The sequence below is a fragment of the Vicugna pacos genome, chromosome 3 (genome assembly GCF_048564905.1).
Source record: "Vicugna pacos chromosome 3, VicPac4, whole genome shotgun sequence".
Taxonomy (NCBI): domain Eukaryota; kingdom Metazoa; phylum Chordata; class Mammalia; order Artiodactyla; family Camelidae; genus Vicugna; species Vicugna pacos.
In genome coordinates this window covers 14,177,222-14,195,668 of record NC_132989.1, presented here as the reverse complement: position 1 = coordinate 14,195,668, position 18,447 = coordinate 14,177,222, and the positions used below count along the sequence as shown (strand labels likewise).

Sequence of the window (18,447 nt, the reverse complement as noted above, 5' to 3'; positions counted from 1 at the left end):
TAATAAAAAATATAATAAATATTATATACATGGAGGATCAATAAGAAATAGCTATCCCCTATAAAGGCTTACAATTATTTAATTGATTAATTATTTGTTGAGTGTCTACTAAATTCTCAGCACAGAAACAAAGAATAAGAGAATTCACTAAGGAGACAAACAAAAGCATCAGACACCAATGAAGTAAAACAAACAAACAAACAAACAAACTGATATTTCACTTCCCATCTGCCTGATTTTCACCTGGATAGACCCAATTTGGCATGTCTCTCTTTATGATCCACGGATCTTCTCCTTGTTCCAACTTGGAAATGACATCTGGTTTGGAAACTGGATGCCCTATTAAATGGAAATCACAGAGGAATTGGGATAGACTGCACAGAAGGCAAAAGAGAAGGTGCAGTTTAAGGAGGTCTACACTGAAGTAGTCCATTTGGCCCTCAGCAAACTAATGACCTCCATTTGGGAAGGTATAAAGATCATATACTCAGGAACCACCTAACCATGGCGACTGATAAGGAAAGGCACTTGACTGGACAAGTCTGAGTTACCCAGGGAGGCCACCCTTACCCACTGAGAGCAGGTGGCTGTAGTTCTCCAGCATCACATCCCTGTACAGGGTCCTCTGAGCAGGATCCAACTGCTGCCACTCCTCCTGGGTGAAATCCACAGCCACGTCCTTGAATGATACTAACCCCTGTAAGAGTATATTCCTGTTCAATCTAAAGTGATCATTCTCATCATTTCTACAGTACACAAAACTATACCTACATCTAGTTTTGTATCAGAGTGTTTGGGATATATGATGTAAAATCCTGCCTTCAGCAAGAAGAGCCAGACAGAACAGGAAACTGAAAGCAAAATTGTAAAATGCCTATCTAATACAAATGGTAAATTAATAAGCGATAAAGGCAGCATTCAAAGAACTGAGGAAGACAGATTATTTGATGAATACTACTGAAACTGGACAGTTAACAGGAAAAGAATAATGTTGAACCCACATGTTAAAGGCTGAATTGTATACCCTAAAAATTCATAGGCTGAACTCCTAATCTTTAGTATACCTGACAAAGTAACCTTATTTGGAAACAGGGTAACTGTAGTTGTAACTGGTTAATTAAGATCATTAGGGTGGACCCTAATCCAATATGACCGATGTCCATATTAAAGGAGGAATCTGAACACAGAGAAGTATACAAAGAGGGAAGATGGTATGAAGAGACATGAAAAGATAATCATCTACAAGCCAAAGAGACTTGGAACAGATCGTTCCCTCACAGCCCTCAGAAGGAACCAACCCTGCTGATACCTTGAATTTTGACTTCCAGTCTCCAGAACCATGACACAAAAATTTCTGTTGTTTAATCCACTCAGTTTGTGGTGTTTTGTTATGTATGGCAGCCTAAGCAAATGAATACAATAATATCTTATGTTTTGGAAAAATAGAAAAAATATATTCTGGATTGAGCAAAAATTTAAACTCTAAAAATACCCAAAACTATAAAATAACAAAACAAAACCTGGGAGGATTTTTATTAATAATTATAAAGAAGGCTTTTTAAAGTATAACATTAAAAAAAAAGAAAAGCCACTTTTAGAGAATCAGAGAATGTCAGAGTTCTTGAAGATTATAATCCAATTGCCTTATTTCATAGGTAAAAAATCTTAGCTTCCCCTAAATCTAACAGTTCTATATATATGCAATAGCTAAGAATATAATGAGATACATCAATTATAACAGCAATGTTGAAAAACACAACAAGAAATATATAGGAAACATTCATGAAAAAACCACGACAAATTATCAATGTGACATTGAAGTAAAGGATTTGGGTACAACTGTAGAGCCATATGATGTTTCTGGAGGGTAAACTGACTATTTTAATCATGTCACCATTACGTTCATAAGAGTTGTCACCTAATAGTGGAATCTTAGTGATTTGTTATTATTTTAAACTATTTTTGAGGTTTTTTCCTAGTAATTCCCTTATTATCAAATATTGCTTTCAGAAAGAAAACATTGTTTGAAAGATCAACATTCCCCAACCTAAAAGACTCTTTTGGTTCCACCCTTGCACATATATCTGGTTTCATCTCAGTCTTAGGGTTTCTCTCATCCCACACCAAGTCTCCTATTCACATCATCAAGCTGCTAAATAAGCATTTACTTTGTTCTCATATCAAACTACTTTACATATGAGAAAACTGAGGATATTACAGTGGTTAAGTAACTCCTTGCCAGAGGTTACACACTGAATATATGACTAATTAACTAACTGTCAGATTTAAAAGCAGGTATTCTGACTCGTAGCTTGTGTTCTTGACCACTGTACACAATGCTTTCCTTGATATTGTAAACAAGATCCTCCATATTTTATTGCCTTAATACCACCTTTGGTCAAACTTTCCATGAAACACCCTCCACTTTAGTTCTCCTCAAATTCTCAGCCTTTTCTACTTTTGCAAATGCTGTTTTCCACCCTCATCCTACTCCCCTACATGATCAGAAGTTCACTAATCTTTTAAGCTGCCTGTTCTCAACTTCCTTATAAAGCTGTTTGCTCCCCATTCTCTGCTGGCTCCCCATCCCTATTATAGAACTTTAATGTGTTAATGTTAGTTTACACATCTGTTTACCCCATTTTTCTATTCATTCTTTTCAGTAACGCACCATGCCTAAATCTTGAGATATCCCACAGCTAGCCAGTGCCTATCACATATATTTGGTAGTCAAGAAATGTTTGCTAAAAGGGAATGAATGAAAATTATAAAGGGGAAAATAAAGTTCATGTTTGGTTAACAACAGTTTTCTGAACTAGTCAATAATATTCCTGTTGTCTAAAGAACAGTAACACAAGAAAGATAATAAATGTAGAATGTAGAGGAAAGCTATTCTGGTAAGAAAAAAGACATAATGCTAACATTCTGCTTTTGCTTTAACAATGATATTAGAATACTTTAATATACTAAATATGTATAAATGTTATTAATTTTGAGTAAAATGCAGTACATAATCAGTGGAAGATTGTACTTTTATATCTGCTACAAGCAATTTGTACAACTTGGGTGAATGGGAAAATGGAAGAGATGGAGGAGATGGATGGGCAGTCAGCAGGTGTTACAGGAAGAAAGGTAGGATAGACAGGTCTGAAAATGACAACTGCACTACTGCACCATAAGGAAAAAATTTAAATCCTTCTTCCTGAAGGAACGAGCATATAATCAGTTAATCGGCCATGACAGTTGGATTTATTGGGCTAATAAAAAATCCATTTTCATTCTTTAAAGCAGCTCTAATAGAAATATAAAGTCAACCAAATAAGTAATTTTAAATTTTTGAGTAGCAATGTTCAAAAAATTATTTTTTCAATAATATATATTTATCTTAATACATCCAAAATATCACCTTAATATGTGATCAATCTTTAAAAATTGTTAAGGAGCTTCTGGGAATTAAATCTTTAAAATCCAGTATGTACTTTATACTTACAGCACACTTTAATTCAGACCAACCAATTTCAAGTGCTCAATAACCACATGTGGCTGGTGGCTTTGTATTGGACAGCACAACTCTAAAGCTACTAAGACCCAAAGAAGGAAAAAAATCTGCCTTTTTACAACAGAACTCTGCTAAGTTCTACTGTAAAATATACCAAAGAACTCCTAATGCAAAAGCTGATTCCAAGATTTGACAATAATAATTTTCATATAATAATAATAATAGCTAATACTTAAATATAAGATAAATCATCCCCAGTTACAGTTCTAAGCATGGTTTTTACTCACTTAATCCTCACAACAACCCTATGAGGATTATAATCTCCATTTTAAGATGAAGAAACCACCTCAGTCAACTGGGCCACAAGGATATATTACGCATCTGCTAAAACAATAAAGGAGAATTCTATGTACTGACATGGGAAGATAGTCAAAATGTATACAAAAACCTTTGTAATAGACAGTAAAATTAAAAATCAAGTTGCAAGACAAAACTGTAACATTATTTTCTCAAAAGAAAAGGATGAGAAAATAAAGTACACCCTTTGTACTACCACATATACACACTTAATCACAGTTATACTCACAGTGAAAAAGGTTTGGAAGGTTAGAGACAAATGGTTAACACTAATCATCTCAGAGGAAAAGAGCTGGACTTAAAAGGTCTCTCAGTTTTTAAATTTTTATCTTTTTATTTGGTTAAAATCTTTATACCATGTAAATAGTGAACATAGGCAGGGAGAAAAAAAATAGACTTTTAAAAACAGAAATGCAGAGAAGAAACTGGCCTCAAGTTGGGCAGTAATCCTACAAACTTTGAAACCATAGTAAAGGGTACAGAGCAGCAGGGACACTTACTCTCCAAAGTTTTGTCAAATAATTATATTTTAAGAACTGCCTTTTGAGAGAAATATATATTTTGGAAGACCATTCAAAATGTACCCATTATCCAGATTTTATCAGTGGATAAAGTTGGACAATAAGAAGCCTCTATAATCAATCTAGTCCTTTAAAGCAGAGGTCAACAGACATTTTCAGTAAAGTATATATTTTCAGCATTGCAGGCCATATGGTACTTACCCAACTCTGCCCTTGTAGCACAAAAAAAGTCACAGACAATATGTAAACAAACGACATGGCTGTACTGCCAATAAAACTTCATTTATAAAAACATCTGGAGAACTGAACTTGGCCCACAGGCAACAGTTTGATGACTCCAGCCATAAAGGATAAAGTTTAAAGAGTTTGGCTATGACATTATGATAACCTCCCTCTAAAAGAAATCACTTTATGGATACAGCTACAAGAAATTTATTATTGCATTTACTACAGAAGTGTTAGTGAGAACACTGTGGACTCTATCACCTAGAGAAAGACCCCAAAAGGAAATCTGTTCTAGTCTTATATGGAAAGAAATAACGTCTTCCTGTGGGAAATCTATCTGCTTCTCTTTAGAGCACTACAAATCCTGTAACTGATGACACCTGCAAGAAAGATAAGAAAAATTGGTACACCAATTTTTAAAAATGGTTTATCTACATATCACCTAGCAACTCTTTCTAGGTCTGGATATTTACTTTGGCTACCTTTTCCCTGATCCAAATTTTAGCTGTCTTCGCTTTTCCACTTGATTGTTTGGAAAACCAAAAAGGGAAATTTTAAAAATTAAAACTCAAAGCAACTCACGTGGGACTTCATCATTTTCTGCTCTCTTCTAAAAGGGCAGATGCCTGAAAAAACAAAATTTTTCAAAATTCTGGCAATCAGAAGGATGTTTTCACAGACCAGATCCAGACTGCAGCTTCCATGTTCACCAGCGTAGAAACAACTACCACAGAAGTCAGGTAGATGATAGGCCAACCTGTGGGAGAAGATTGTGTGGTCCTTACAGAGGATCAGCAAGTGTCAAGTGAAGGAAGTCCTCTCGTGACTACATACGATGATCACATGGAACCTGGACGAAGTTTTTTAATTGTATAGATGTGAAGATATGTTTCATATTGATTTATTGACAACTTATTTTCCCCCTCTATGAACCAGCAAATCCATTCCGATGTTTTCATAAGGCAATAAACATGAACAGATAGATATATAAAAAGATAAAGTTCCCAAGCAATAAGAATGGCCAATGACCAAATGGAAAACTGAGGAATGTATTATTACTTTGTTCCCCAAAAAGAATCAGCAGCTGAATTCTGATAATCTCCCAAGAGCTCTTGTATTTTCCCCTCTTTCTTAGCAAACAGAGCAAAAGCAAACTTTCCTACCAATCAATTTTCATGGACCAAACTGTTAATTTTAAGATATTTTATGTTTAAATTTTTATTGCTGATTTTCAACAGTATGGTCAAATGCATATAAAAGTAGAGATATGTTGGAACCATTGATACCAACAAGGGAATATACCGTAATGCAGGAAGGTACATACCTGGTAAATCTTTCTCAGTCCCAGAAGGAGTCATGCAGACATGACTGAACTTGTTCAGAGGAAGTGAGTGCTCCCACGCCACGGAGGCTGTTTTATATGGGGTATTCCAAGCTATGTCAAATTAGATCTGGAAGGAAACAATCAGGAAAAATAGTCATACTCATCTCTGAACACCCAGCAGTTGCTCAATAAATGTTTTTTGAATAAAATATAAAATGATTTCAATAAACTTAGAAGGAAGAGGGACTAAAATTACACTTTTCATCATAATCCTATCTTTTTTGATTTGTTTGGTCTTGTTTCAAAATTATCATTTTTGTGGAGGAGAGGGCACCAGGCTAGGGGCATAATGGTGGATTGAGGAGGGATTTGACCTATAAGGCTGCCTATTTATTACCTGTGTAAATGTAATGTATGTTAAAAAAATTAGGGCTGATCAGCATGACACCCTGATCCCACTACTGCTCCCTCCAAACCTCTGCATCCTCGGCCTACCCATCATACATCCCTCAGAACTCCCCCAAGCTCACCACATCACTGACAATCACATGGATGTCCCGTCATTTAGTCCACAGCCCCCCTCACCAATCACTGATTCCTCAGAGTCTCATAAATCCCCGACACAGTCATCTCCACCAGTCAGTTCCCCTTCATGCCATTTCTGATCCCACAGACAACCCCGTCACTGACACATTATCCAGTTACTAATCTCACAGCTCACCCAATCTCTGACTCTCAAATAAACCCAACCCTATTCCCACATACCTTCCCCCCCGCCAGGAACTTCATAAACATCCAATCAATGACACTCACGGACCCCTCTCGTTCCATTACAATCCGAAAGACTCATTCATCACCACACATTTCCGCCCTCTGACCTGCAGTTCATTTATCAAATCCAGATCCAGAAACGCCCGTCGCAGCTTAACCCAGGACGGCTGTCACATCCATAGTGGCGAACTCTCCCGCTTCCTGTCTGGGTGAGCAAAGCGCGGCGCTCCCAGGCCTACCGGGCGGTTTTGCCCACTCCGCATCCTCCGGTGCTTTGTTCAGGAGGCAATATGGCTGCCCCCGAGCGCTGTGCCTCCCAGGGGGCCGCCATCTTGAGGGGCCGGCCAGTTCCGTACAAGCGGAGGAGCCAGGTTTACGCTAAACCCGAGGCTGGGCTGTACCACTGTGGCAGCGGGGTGGGGGAAAGGTGACAAAAAGGAGGATTATACAAACCAGTAACGTGTAAAATTTTGCAGAAAGACTTTTACAGGAGGATTGGGCAGGAAATTTGACAGATAACGTCATCTATTAGAAAACTGCACTTGATGAAAGAGCAAGAATATGAAGTGGTAAAATAGTCTCACTGGCGACTTCACTTAAAAGTGTAAAAGGTACAGCCCTATATCGGGAGATTCTACTTGCCGAGACAGGTGGAAACACGAAATAGTATGGTCCTCTCCCGGGAGCTTCCACTGTGGGGAAGAGGGGGCAAAGAGATGCGAGAATCCACAATAATGATGAACTTTACGCAAAAAACAGTTATAAGGAATTCTGTAGGGGAAATTACTACTGAGTAGCAAGCTGCAGAGGCGGACTGAAGAAAAAAAGTAAAACTGAGAGACAGGGAAGCGGAGATGCAGAGAATCAGAGACTAGGAGAAAGATAATGGGGGCAGAGGAGAGGCCTGTGTAGGAAGAGAGATGAGAGACTGAAAGGTGAAAAATGGAAGTACAGAAACAAAAGTGGGAAGCTACGGGACAGGACACAACACGGGAGACTCTGAGGCAGGCTGAGACAGAGGACACCAAAACAACAGAAGGAGAAAAGGAGAGGAAGAGAGTGAGGTAGTTAGAGATTTCAGGAAAAAAGATCGCTTGCTTAAAAAAATGAATTACAACACTTGTTAACATAACCTTTACCTTACATCAACCTTTTATACTTTTTTTTTAAATGCACACTAACAAACTGATCTTCATGTGCATGAACAGATGCAATTTTGAATCATCACAGATTTTACAAGACCCATGATTTATTTTTGGCTTGTGTGTAATTAAATGAGCATCAATTTTATATTAGCAGTTATGTCTCCCGTGCAAATAAAAGAACATCTGGATTTAGATATGAAGAGATTTTATTCAGAAAGATTGCAATAGGGAGAATGCACTAATCACAGAAATCTGCGAGCATCTCACAGAATCAAACAGAAAAAGGCTTTTTATTTAATAGGGAGGGGTAAGAAGAGTTAACAGGTACTTTCAAGAGGTGGAGGTGTGCAAGTGGCAAAACCAGGGCACTTCAACAGGAAATGTTTCCACGGGCCTTCAGATTCTGAGAAAACCCTGTTAAGGGAGGATGTTCTGCATATCCTTAGTCCTTTAGTGTATGTTTAAACTTGGGGGCAAGCCAAAATTTAGGGTATGTGGGGAGGAAAGAGGCTTAACATTTGGTCAAGACAAAGATAAGGGTAAGAATGGGCAACTATCATCACTCCAGTTTAAACTTCCACAGTTACATCAATCTTTATTGCATGTCTTGTGCTTAAGAAAGTATAGTCACTCACTGCATTACACACTAAGGGTATGGTAATGATTAATTCAGAATCCTCAAGCAATGATGCCAGTGGAAGTTGATATGGGAAAGGGCCAAATCATGGAGAACCAGGCATAAATTGTGAAAACATTAGTTCTTTATCCTAAGACTGATGAGAAGCATAAGCTAATATTTCATTTAAAAAGAAGTTGAAGGGAGAGGAAGCCTCTTTCATAATGAAAGAAAAATTAAAGTCATGGTAAGGTACTATTTTCCATCTATTAGCTTGTTAAAAAAAAAGGATTCTAAGTTTAGAAATACATAGTGTTAGTAAGGCCATGGGAATCTGGAACTTTTCATATATTACTAATGGGACAGAAACATGGTATAGCCCTTATATAGGAGATTGGGCAACAGGTAGCAAAACTACCTGTATTTGCTATCTGTTGCTTTATAACAGATTACCTGAAATTTAGCAGTTTGAAAGTATAAATGTAATTATTTTATTCATAGTTTCTGGGAATTAAGAATCTAGGAATAGTTTAGCAGGGTGGTTCAGGTCTCGTCTCTCATGAGGTTGCAGTCAAGCTGTCAGCCAGGATTGCAGTTATTTCAAGGCTCAGATGGAGGAGGTTACGCTTCTAAACTCAGTAAGTGGCTGATGACAAGCCTCAGAATTTCAATTTCAAGCTTAGTTCCTCTCCATGGGGACACTTCCTTAGGCTACGTGATTATCTTCATGTCATAGTAGGGGTCTTCCCTCTCCCAAGCCTGCCTCATAGTATGGTAGCTGGCTTCTGTCCAGACCAAGTGAGTCAAGGGGAAGAGAGTGAAAGAGTACACTTAAGATGGAAGCCACAGTCTTCTTATACCCTAAATTGGAAATGACATCTCATTATTTCTATATTTGCTACAAGTGAGTCGCTAAGGATACCCACAATCAAAGGGATAGGAAATAAGTTTCACTTCTTAACAGGAGGATTATCAAAGAATGTATGGACATATCTCTAAAACTACAACACTACATATAAGCTTTTGCCCTTTAATTCAGAAATTCCACTTCCACGAATATAGCTCAGAGATACACGGGGAAAAAAAATACACACACACACACACACACACACACACACACACACACACACATATACATATATACAGGTTACTTATTGCAGTACTATTTTTAATACCAAAAGACAGCAATCAACCTGAATATCTACTAACAGAGGTCTTGTTGGTTTACATTACGGTATACACATGAAACAGTATTATTCAGCTATAAGGGACAGACAGAGAGAAATGACTCTACACACTAATATGGAGGTAACTTTAGGATATAATGTTATATGAGAAAAAAAAGTAGGGAAAAAATGAAAATAGTTTGCTGTTACCATTTAGTTTTTAAAAATGTAAAAATGAATATGTATACTGTTAATTCTTGTTATCCATGGTAGCTATGTTCTATTAAGTTGCTGCAAACACATAATTAGTGAATACTGAACAATTTCTCCAAAGGGAAATAAATAAAAACAAAATACATTATAATCTTCAGTTACAGCTTTGTGTAACTGAAGATTATAATCTTAAAAACAACTCATCTTGGTGGATTCCTTTTTTTTTTTTTCTTTACAAAAGAAAAAACAAGCTTCAGAAGAGTTAAGTGATTTGCCTGGGGTCACTCCAACAACTAGGGCCAGAGTTAGATTTAAAACCTGTCCAACTGGCCTCAGAGCTGGAGTTCCTTGCACTACGCTGCACTGCCCCTACCGTCTCCATCCTCTAGTCATCTCTGTATGAGAGCTGGAACAAGGCCAAGCATCCCCTTGTTTAACCTCAGCTGGGAATGTGTGCAAGGGGCAAGTCAAATTTTTTGCTGCTCTGCACGTGTCTGTTAATGACTGCAAAAGCACTGTGAGCATTGATTTTGGGGTTAGAAATACATTTTAGTAAGTAGGTGAATTTGCAGATACAGTATCTGTGAATAATAAATATCAACTGTATATATGCTTACCATAAAAATAAAAAGCAAATGATGGAAGCATAAGCCATCAAATAAAATATAATCTCCAAAAGGTACTATTAGTTATCTATTGAAAAGTGGCAACTTACCCCGAAATTTAGTGGCTTAAAACAGCACACATCTATTGTTCCACACTTTCTGTGGGTCAGGAATCTGGACATGGATTATCTGGGTCCTCTGCTTCAGGGTCTTCCACAAATCTATAATCAAGGTATTGGCCCAGGCTGCAGTCTCTCTCATCTGAAGATACAAATGGGGAAATACTCACTTGCAAGCTCAATTACATGATTGTTAGCAGAATTCAGTGCCTCAAGGAATGCTGAACTGAGGGCATTTGTGTCCTTGCTGGTTTTTAGATGGAAGCCACCCACAGTACTTTGCCACATAGGACTCTTCAATTTGCAACTTGCTTATTTAAGGAGACAAGAGGAAGAGTCTGTAGGCAAGACGGAAGTCACAGTCTTTCATAACCTTGTGACATATGTGACATCCCCTCAATTTTACCATATTCTATTGATTAGAAGCTGCTTCTATGCAGAGGGCATTATTACAAAAGGCCACGAATACCAGAAGGTGGGAATCACTGGTAGCTATCTTAGATACTTTCTACCCGAGGCAGAAAGGAAATAAGATAGAAGGGATAGGGAGAATACCTAATCCTTTTTACCTAACACAGCAAAAGGGAACCCATGCAGGAGCCAGCAGACTTCCACAGTGGAAGAGAAAGAACTAACAGTACAGAGAGACCAAGGCAGCTATATTCAGAGAGCAGAGGACCAAAGAGGAGAACACTGCACAGAAAGACAGCTCCAGAGACTTGCAGAGGGTCCACTTCAGATACTCAGCTGAGTAATGGTCAGTGCATGTATGTAAGGAAAAGCAGAGTCTGGGAAAAAAGACACCAGAAAGGAAGGAGGAAACAGTAATGAGCTCACAAAAAGCCAAGATTAATGCCTGCTCCCACCAGCCAGACTGGAACACTACAATTCATGGGGCATTGGGAAGAATACACAGAAGGGCCTTGCCTCAATAGTGGGAAATTATTAGCTCTACATTTAAATCTTGCTCTGGTGCCGCCTAACAACTGTTTCCAAGTAACTTAACTGAACTACAGAAAAAGGCTTCAAAAATATTTATTGGAACACAAAAGTATTTAGCGCCCACAAGGTAAAATTTACATCTGCCATCAAATCAAGAATTATCATGTCTTGTTCCTGACCTATTATAACAATAATAAATCTATTATTATAGAAACTGGAGAATGATACTCATAATGAAGAGCAAAGTCAATCAAAGAAAAAAAAACAGATCAGAATGAAAAAAGATGTTGGAAATTGTAGAGCTGAATAGTAACAAATTAATATAGATTTTATAGTCATTAAAAGGATAATATGAGAATATTATGAACAACTTTAGCCTCATAAATTTGACAAGGTAGAAAAATGAACCATTTCTTCAAACACCAAAACTCAACCAAGATGAAAAAGGACTCATCTGCAGAGTCCTATAACTATGTAAAAAGCTGATTCTTAAAGACCTTGCAAAAAAGAAAAGATGATTTCACTGGTGATGCCTACCAAAATTTAAAGAATTAACACTGATTTTACACAATGTCTTTCAGAAAATAGAAGAGAAGGGAATATTTCCCCAATTAGTTTATAGGGAAATTATTACCAAAATAGTACAATGAATCAAAACTGCAGACCATTGTCACCCATGAACTTACACAGAAAAACCCTCAACAAAATATTAGCAAACCAAATCTAACAATCTATTAAAAGAATTATACACTATGACCAAGTGAAATGTATTCCAAGTACTCATAGCTGGCTCAAAATTAAAAATTAATCAGTTAACCTATGAGCCAACAAGATAGAAAGAAAAAGTGTATGACCATATCAATTGACAAAGAATAGACATTTGACAAAAATCCAACACTCATGCATGAATAAAACTCTCAGCAAAATAGTACAGAGAGGAATTCCTCATTATGATAAAGACCATCTCAAAAAAAAAAAACCCACACAGAAAATATAATACTTAATGAAGACAGACTGAACAATTCGTCTCTTAGGTCAGGAACAAGACCATGATGTTTGCTTTCACCACTAGAAATTAACATAGTACTGGAAATTCTACCCACTAAAATAACACAAGAAAGTAAGGTTATCACAACACTGTAAATCAACAACACTTCAATAAAAAATACATAAGATAAAAATAGAAAAAAGCAAAATTAGAAGCATATAGATCAAAAAGGAAAGAAAGCTGTTCCCACATGCAAATAACATGAATGATTGTCTATGTAGGAAATCCAAAGGCATTTACCAAAATTATGCCTAAAACTAACAACTGAGTTCAGCAAAGTAACAGAATACATGATCAACACAAAAATCAATCATATTCTATATACTACTACTAAAAACATGGAAATGGAAATAAAAACATAAAACCATTTTTAGTCACTCCAAAGAAACTGCAGGCTTACACTTATCAAAACATGTAGGATCTTTAAGAAGAAAACTACTAAATGCCATTGAAAGAAATCAAATAATTGGAGAGACAGACCATGGTCACAGATTTGAAGACTATAAATAATATAGATTTAAATTGTCTTCAAGTTGATCTCTAGCTTTAAAGAAATTTCTTTTAAAAATTACAGCAAGTTTTTTTTTGTAGACTTAGACAAAATTATTTTAAAATTTACATGGAAAGGAACAGGCCCTAGAATAGCTAAAACAATCTAACAATGAAGAATAAGGTGGAAGGAATTACTCAGACAACTTCTATTCAACATTGTATTGGAGGTTCTACATAGTGCAATAAGGTTAAAAAAATAAAGAAATTTAAAATGCCTGGTTTGGAAAGGAAAAAAATCATATTCATTTGTAGATAACATGATCTATATAGAAAAATCCAAGGTATTCTACAAAAAAAAAAGTACTAGAACTAATTAGTAAGCTTAGGAAAGTTGAAGTATACTAGATCAATATACAATAATTAGTTGTACTTCCATATATTATTAATAAATAATTAGAAATTAAAATTTAAAACATCTTCAGTAGAATTTTTAAATACAAAAGGTTTGGGGGCAAATCTGACAAAAGATGTGAAACACCTGTACACTGAAAACTATAGAATGATGCTAATAGAAATGAAAGAAGACTTAAATAAAAGGAGCTATGTCATGTTCAGGTTTCGGAGCCTCATCACTATTACTATGTCAAATTCTGCAAATTGATTTACAGGTTCAGTGCAATCCATTCAAAACTGCAGCAAACTTTGGAGAAGAAACTGACAGGGAAAGAAATAAAACTGTCCCTATATGCAAAGGACAGTTTTATATTCATATAAAAGGGAAAAGAACCAAGAATTGCCAAAGCAACTTTGCAAAAAAAAAAAAAAGTTTGAGGCTTAACACTACCTAATCTCAAGACTTACTATACACACATTACAATAATAAGAGAGTGTGGTATTGGTGTAAAGACTAAAAAAATGGATAAATGAAACAGAGCACATAGTTCAGAAATACAGCCAACTAATATAATGACAACAAAGCAATTCTGTTGGGAAAAGAATAGCCTTTTCAAAAAACAGTGCTGGAATAATGGGATATCTATGTTTTAAACAGAATCTCAATCCATTCTTTGTAATATATACAAAGAAATTAACTCAAAGTGGATCATAGCCCTAAATATAAAATCTGAAACTATAAAACTCCCAGAATAAAATGTAGGAGAAATCCTATGTGACTTAGGATTAAGCAAATAGTTCCTACTTGACACGAAAAGCATGAACCATAAAAGAAAAAAATGATAAATTGGACTTCTGGTCTTCAAAAGATACCACTTAAGAGAATGAAAAGACAAGTCACAGACTAGGAGAAAGTGTTTCCAAATCATATATCTAATAAAGAAACATCAGCCAGAATATATGAAGACCTCTAACTACCTCTAACTACTATTAAAAACTGAGCCAAAGATTTAAAAAGACATTTCACCAAAGATATACTGACAGCAAATGAGAACATGAAAAGATATCCAATGTCATTAGTCCTCAGGGAAATGCTAATTTAAATCACAATGAGATATCATTAATCACTTACTAAAATGACTAAAATTTTAAAAACTACTATTACCAAGTACTGGCAAGGATGTAGAGAGATGAACTTTTACACACAGCTAGTAGAATTGTAAAATGGTGCAATCCCTTTGGAAAACAGGCAATTTCTCAGGTCAAATATTCACTAACTATATGATCCAGCCATCTCATTCCTAATATTTATCCAAGAGAATAAGAATTAGGCATGCGTGCATACAACATACATAACCAAAACTTGTGTGCATGTGAACATTTGCACAGGAATGCTCATAGCAGCTTTATTTGTAAAAGCCAAAAACTGAAAGTTAACTTAAATGTCCATCAGAGACAATTAGATAAACTGTCCATACAATGTAATACCATTCAGCAATAGAAAGGAATGAACTCTTAGAGGGGAGGGTAGAGCTCAAGTGGTAGAGCACAATCTTAGCATGCCTGAGGCCATGGGGTCAATCCCCAGTACCTCCATTTAAAAGACAAAAATCAAATAAATATACCTAATTACCTCCTCTAACCAAAAATAAATTTTTTAAATGAAAAATAAAGGATACACACAGAAAATTACATTAAATTCAAAATAAGTATGCTGAGTGAAAAAAATCAGTAAAAATAAGAGTATGCACTTTATGATTCTACTTACATCAAATTCTAGAAAATGCAAATGACTATATAGTGGCAGAAAGCAGGTCAGTGGTTGCCTGGGGGACGAGATGGAGAGCCAGTAGGGGAAGAGAAATTTCCAAGGGATAAGAAGACATTTTGGGAGATGATGGACATTTTCATTATCTTGATCGTGGTGATAGTTTCACTGGTGTATACATATGCCAGTGCTATCAAACTGTGTGATTTATTGTTTGTCTATTAAACTTTAATAAATCTGCTTAAAAGAAAAAACAAAAAACCTCTACACCATGCCTTAAGATGCCCTACATTATCTGCTTCTTCCTCGCTTTTTTGACATCATTATAAATCACTTCCCCTCTTTCATTCCACTTCAGACATTCTTGTTCTTCCCTAATTCACCTTCACCTCAGGGCTTTTGAGAACACTCCTCTTACTAGCATACAGATTTATTCCTACTCTCACCAAGTACCAGAGCAAGTAAGAAAGATTTAGATTATCTCCCCAAAACGAAAATACCTTTTTCTTCTGGTCTTCATTTCTATTCTGGTCATTCTTAATCCCAGTTTATCCACATGTTATAAGCTTTCTGATCTATAAAATTTTGGAATGTAATTCCACACAGGTTGTTAAACCAGTAAAACTGTTCATTCACACTATCATTTAGTCATTCAGCAAATTTTTAGTGAACATCTACTATGTGTCATGCTCTCTTCTAGTACTTGAGCTATATCATTTTAATATAACTAAATATTCCTGTCCCAGTCATGCTTAAATGCTACCAAGATAGATAGACAATAAGCAAAATAAACTACAATGCTACAAAAGTGCCGTTTAAGAAATAAAATAAAGCAAGGATAACTAGGAATACTTGGGGGTGTCACACATGGAGGTCTGCTAGCCTTAGAGAACTGAGATGTAATTAGTCATCTAAGAACACAGTGTCATAATACAATGTAATTCTAATGTGATAAAATACTGTATGATGATAATTAAGAGTGTCTGCTCCTCCAGGCTACCAGAAGAAAGAGAATAATAAAGATTAGAGCAGACATAAACAAAATAGACAATAAAAACCAACAGAGAAAATCAATGAAACCGAGAATTAGTTCTTCAAAAAGATCAACAAAATTGGCAAACCTTTAACTAAACTGACTAAGAAAGAGAGAAAATATTCAAATAACTAAAATCAGAAATGAAAGAGGGGGCATTACAACTGACTTTACAGAATTAAAAAAGACTGTAAGAGACTATGATGAACAATTGCACACCAACGAATGGAATAATCTAGATGAAATAAACAAATTCCTGGAAACTCAAAACTTAGCAAGACTAAATAATGAAGAAATAGAATATCTGAATAGATTTAAAGCCAGTAAGGAGACTGAATAAGTAATCAAAACTCCCCCAGCAAATAACCCTGACTACAACTGCTGCTGGCACTGCTTGCTCCACATCAGAGCTTAGGGAGACACACAGGTCATACTTCACTCCTGTTCAAGATGAAGAGTTTGAATCTCAAAGGAAAGCAAGATCTACACAAGCAGGACAGTCTAGAAGATCAACTCAGGGGGGTGACAATGACTGATCTTCAGGAAGCTGAAAAAAACAATAGCAAGAATCATTATACCCAAATCAGAGAACAAGAAAATGGAGAAAAAGAGAAACAAGATAAAGAGAAGCAAGAAGAAAAGAAGGAATCAGAAACATCTAGAGAAGATGAATATAAGCAAAAGTACTCCAGGATATAATATACGATGAGACTTCTCAGCCTTATAGACCACAGTCAACCTCAAGCTCCACTCCACCCTACTCACTTTCTACCATGAGCAGTTCACTCTATGGTTCAAGTCAACTAAACAGGCCAAATAATCTTGTAGGTATATTTCTGCTTCTTCCAGAGATTAACAAAAGAAAAAGAGAGAGAGAAGAGAGTAGAGGGAAAAGAAGGAGAAAATAAATCACAACCTAAATCAATCAGAGGACAGTGATCAAGATCCACAGGAGTTTCACTTGTGACACAAGACAGCGACGAGAATGAAAAAGGTACAGAAGAGGATTCCAATAAGAAAGAAACTCGGATTCCATTTCTAGATGTAAAACAAGTTTCATGTCAGCTCGTGATTGGTATGATTCCTTGTCGGGTTGCTCTGGATCATACTGTTTCTTAGAAAAAAGAAAGATTTAAAAGTAGTAGGCTAGAAAGGGGTGACTCCACTGACTTTAAAAAGCATTAAGAACAAATTGTAACTGAAAATGAAAAGCTGAAAGCACAGCGACATGATACAAATATGGAACGGACAGGTCTTAAATTTCCAATGGAAAAGACCACCCAGCGACAAGAAAGATTTGCAGAGAGGTTATTAATGGAAATGGGGGAAAGGGAACTAAGCTCTAAAAAGGAGAATATCTGAATCGAAAGAAGAGCTCAACATGTCACCAGATCTAACGCGGAAAACCAGAGCCTAAAGGATGAAAATGGGGCCTTGATCAGAGTCATTGCAATCTTTTCAAATTAACTCAGAAGCAGCAAGTAATGGAATTGCACATATTTGTAACCCAGTGTACCATAACTCAAAGTCACTGGAAACCTGGGAAGAATTTCTGGAGACGACCACTTTTGGGATATCCTGCCAAATGCCCACTTATCTGGGATTTTTCTTTCACTTGTTTAATTTTTTTTCTTGTATCAAGGCCATTGTTTCACGTTAAGGCAGGTGCTGAGAAGTGGGTTGTATGATTTTTCAAAAATAGCTGAGAAAACATGTTTACACCTCTGTAGGCCCCTAACTGTGGGAACAAAGGAACGAGCCTTGGGCCGGAAGGGTAAACAAGTTATAAAAAGCTGCAGACTCAGAGGTGAGAAGGCTGGTTAGCCAAGGACGGGTAAGATCCCCAGAGGGGGGCAACCTGAGGCAGGCACAGCCGCCTGAGTCCAAGAAGAATGTTGTGAAGCAGCCGTTTCTCATACATTCTGCCTTGATAAGCTGTAAGGCTCGCTGGTGCCAACATGAACATGATTTACCAAAACATAAAAAGTCTTCTGACCTTGAGCCAGACACTGCCTGTTAACCATCTCCCTTGTCGTTCTTCTTTGCTACATAAGATTGTGTAACTTAATAAAGCTTCAGAGTAGCCATCAGCTCTCTCTGCATACGGTGTCTATGTGTACATGATACCGTGACACCATCATTTGGTGACCACCGATGTGATATCAGCACGGCGACTACATGTAAGTAAGGGGAAAAATTTATATCAGGGA

The 18,447-nt window shown here is 36.5% G+C and overlaps 1 protein-coding gene and 1 pseudogene across 6 annotated transcripts in view; one reads left to right on the top strand and one right to left on the bottom strand.

Moving 5' to 3' along the window:
* The window catches only part of ZNF300 (zinc finger protein 300), a 29,563-nt gene that overhangs the window by 3,508 nt on the left and 7,608 nt on the right, over window positions 1-18,447 (bottom strand). For 2 of the 6 annotated variants that reach the window (XM_072954549.1, XM_072954546.1), the window contains exons 3-9: window positions 10,553-10,703; window positions 6,805-7,100; window positions 5,927-6,053; window positions 5,185-5,228; window positions 1,310-1,402; window positions 571-697; window positions 244-339 (exon numbers count right to left, since the gene is read on the bottom strand). In XM_072954549.1, coding sequence (XP_072810650.1) covers window positions 244-339; window positions 571-697; window positions 1,310-1,402; window positions 5,185-5,228; window positions 5,927-5,960 — 394 coding nt within the window. In that variant the 5' untranslated portion in view covers window positions 5,961-6,053; window positions 6,805-7,100; window positions 10,553-10,703. Of the gene's footprint in view, window positions 1-243; window positions 340-570; window positions 698-1,309; window positions 1,403-5,184; window positions 5,360-5,926; window positions 6,057-6,804; window positions 7,101-10,552; window positions 10,704-18,447 lie in introns of those variants that run through there. The other 4 variants (XM_072954565.1, XM_072954558.1, XM_072954569.1 and 1 more) reach the window with 4 other exon arrangements.
* LOC107033522 (protein phosphatase 1 regulatory subunit 12A pseudogene) lies at window positions 6,988-17,704 on the top strand (annotated as a pseudogene).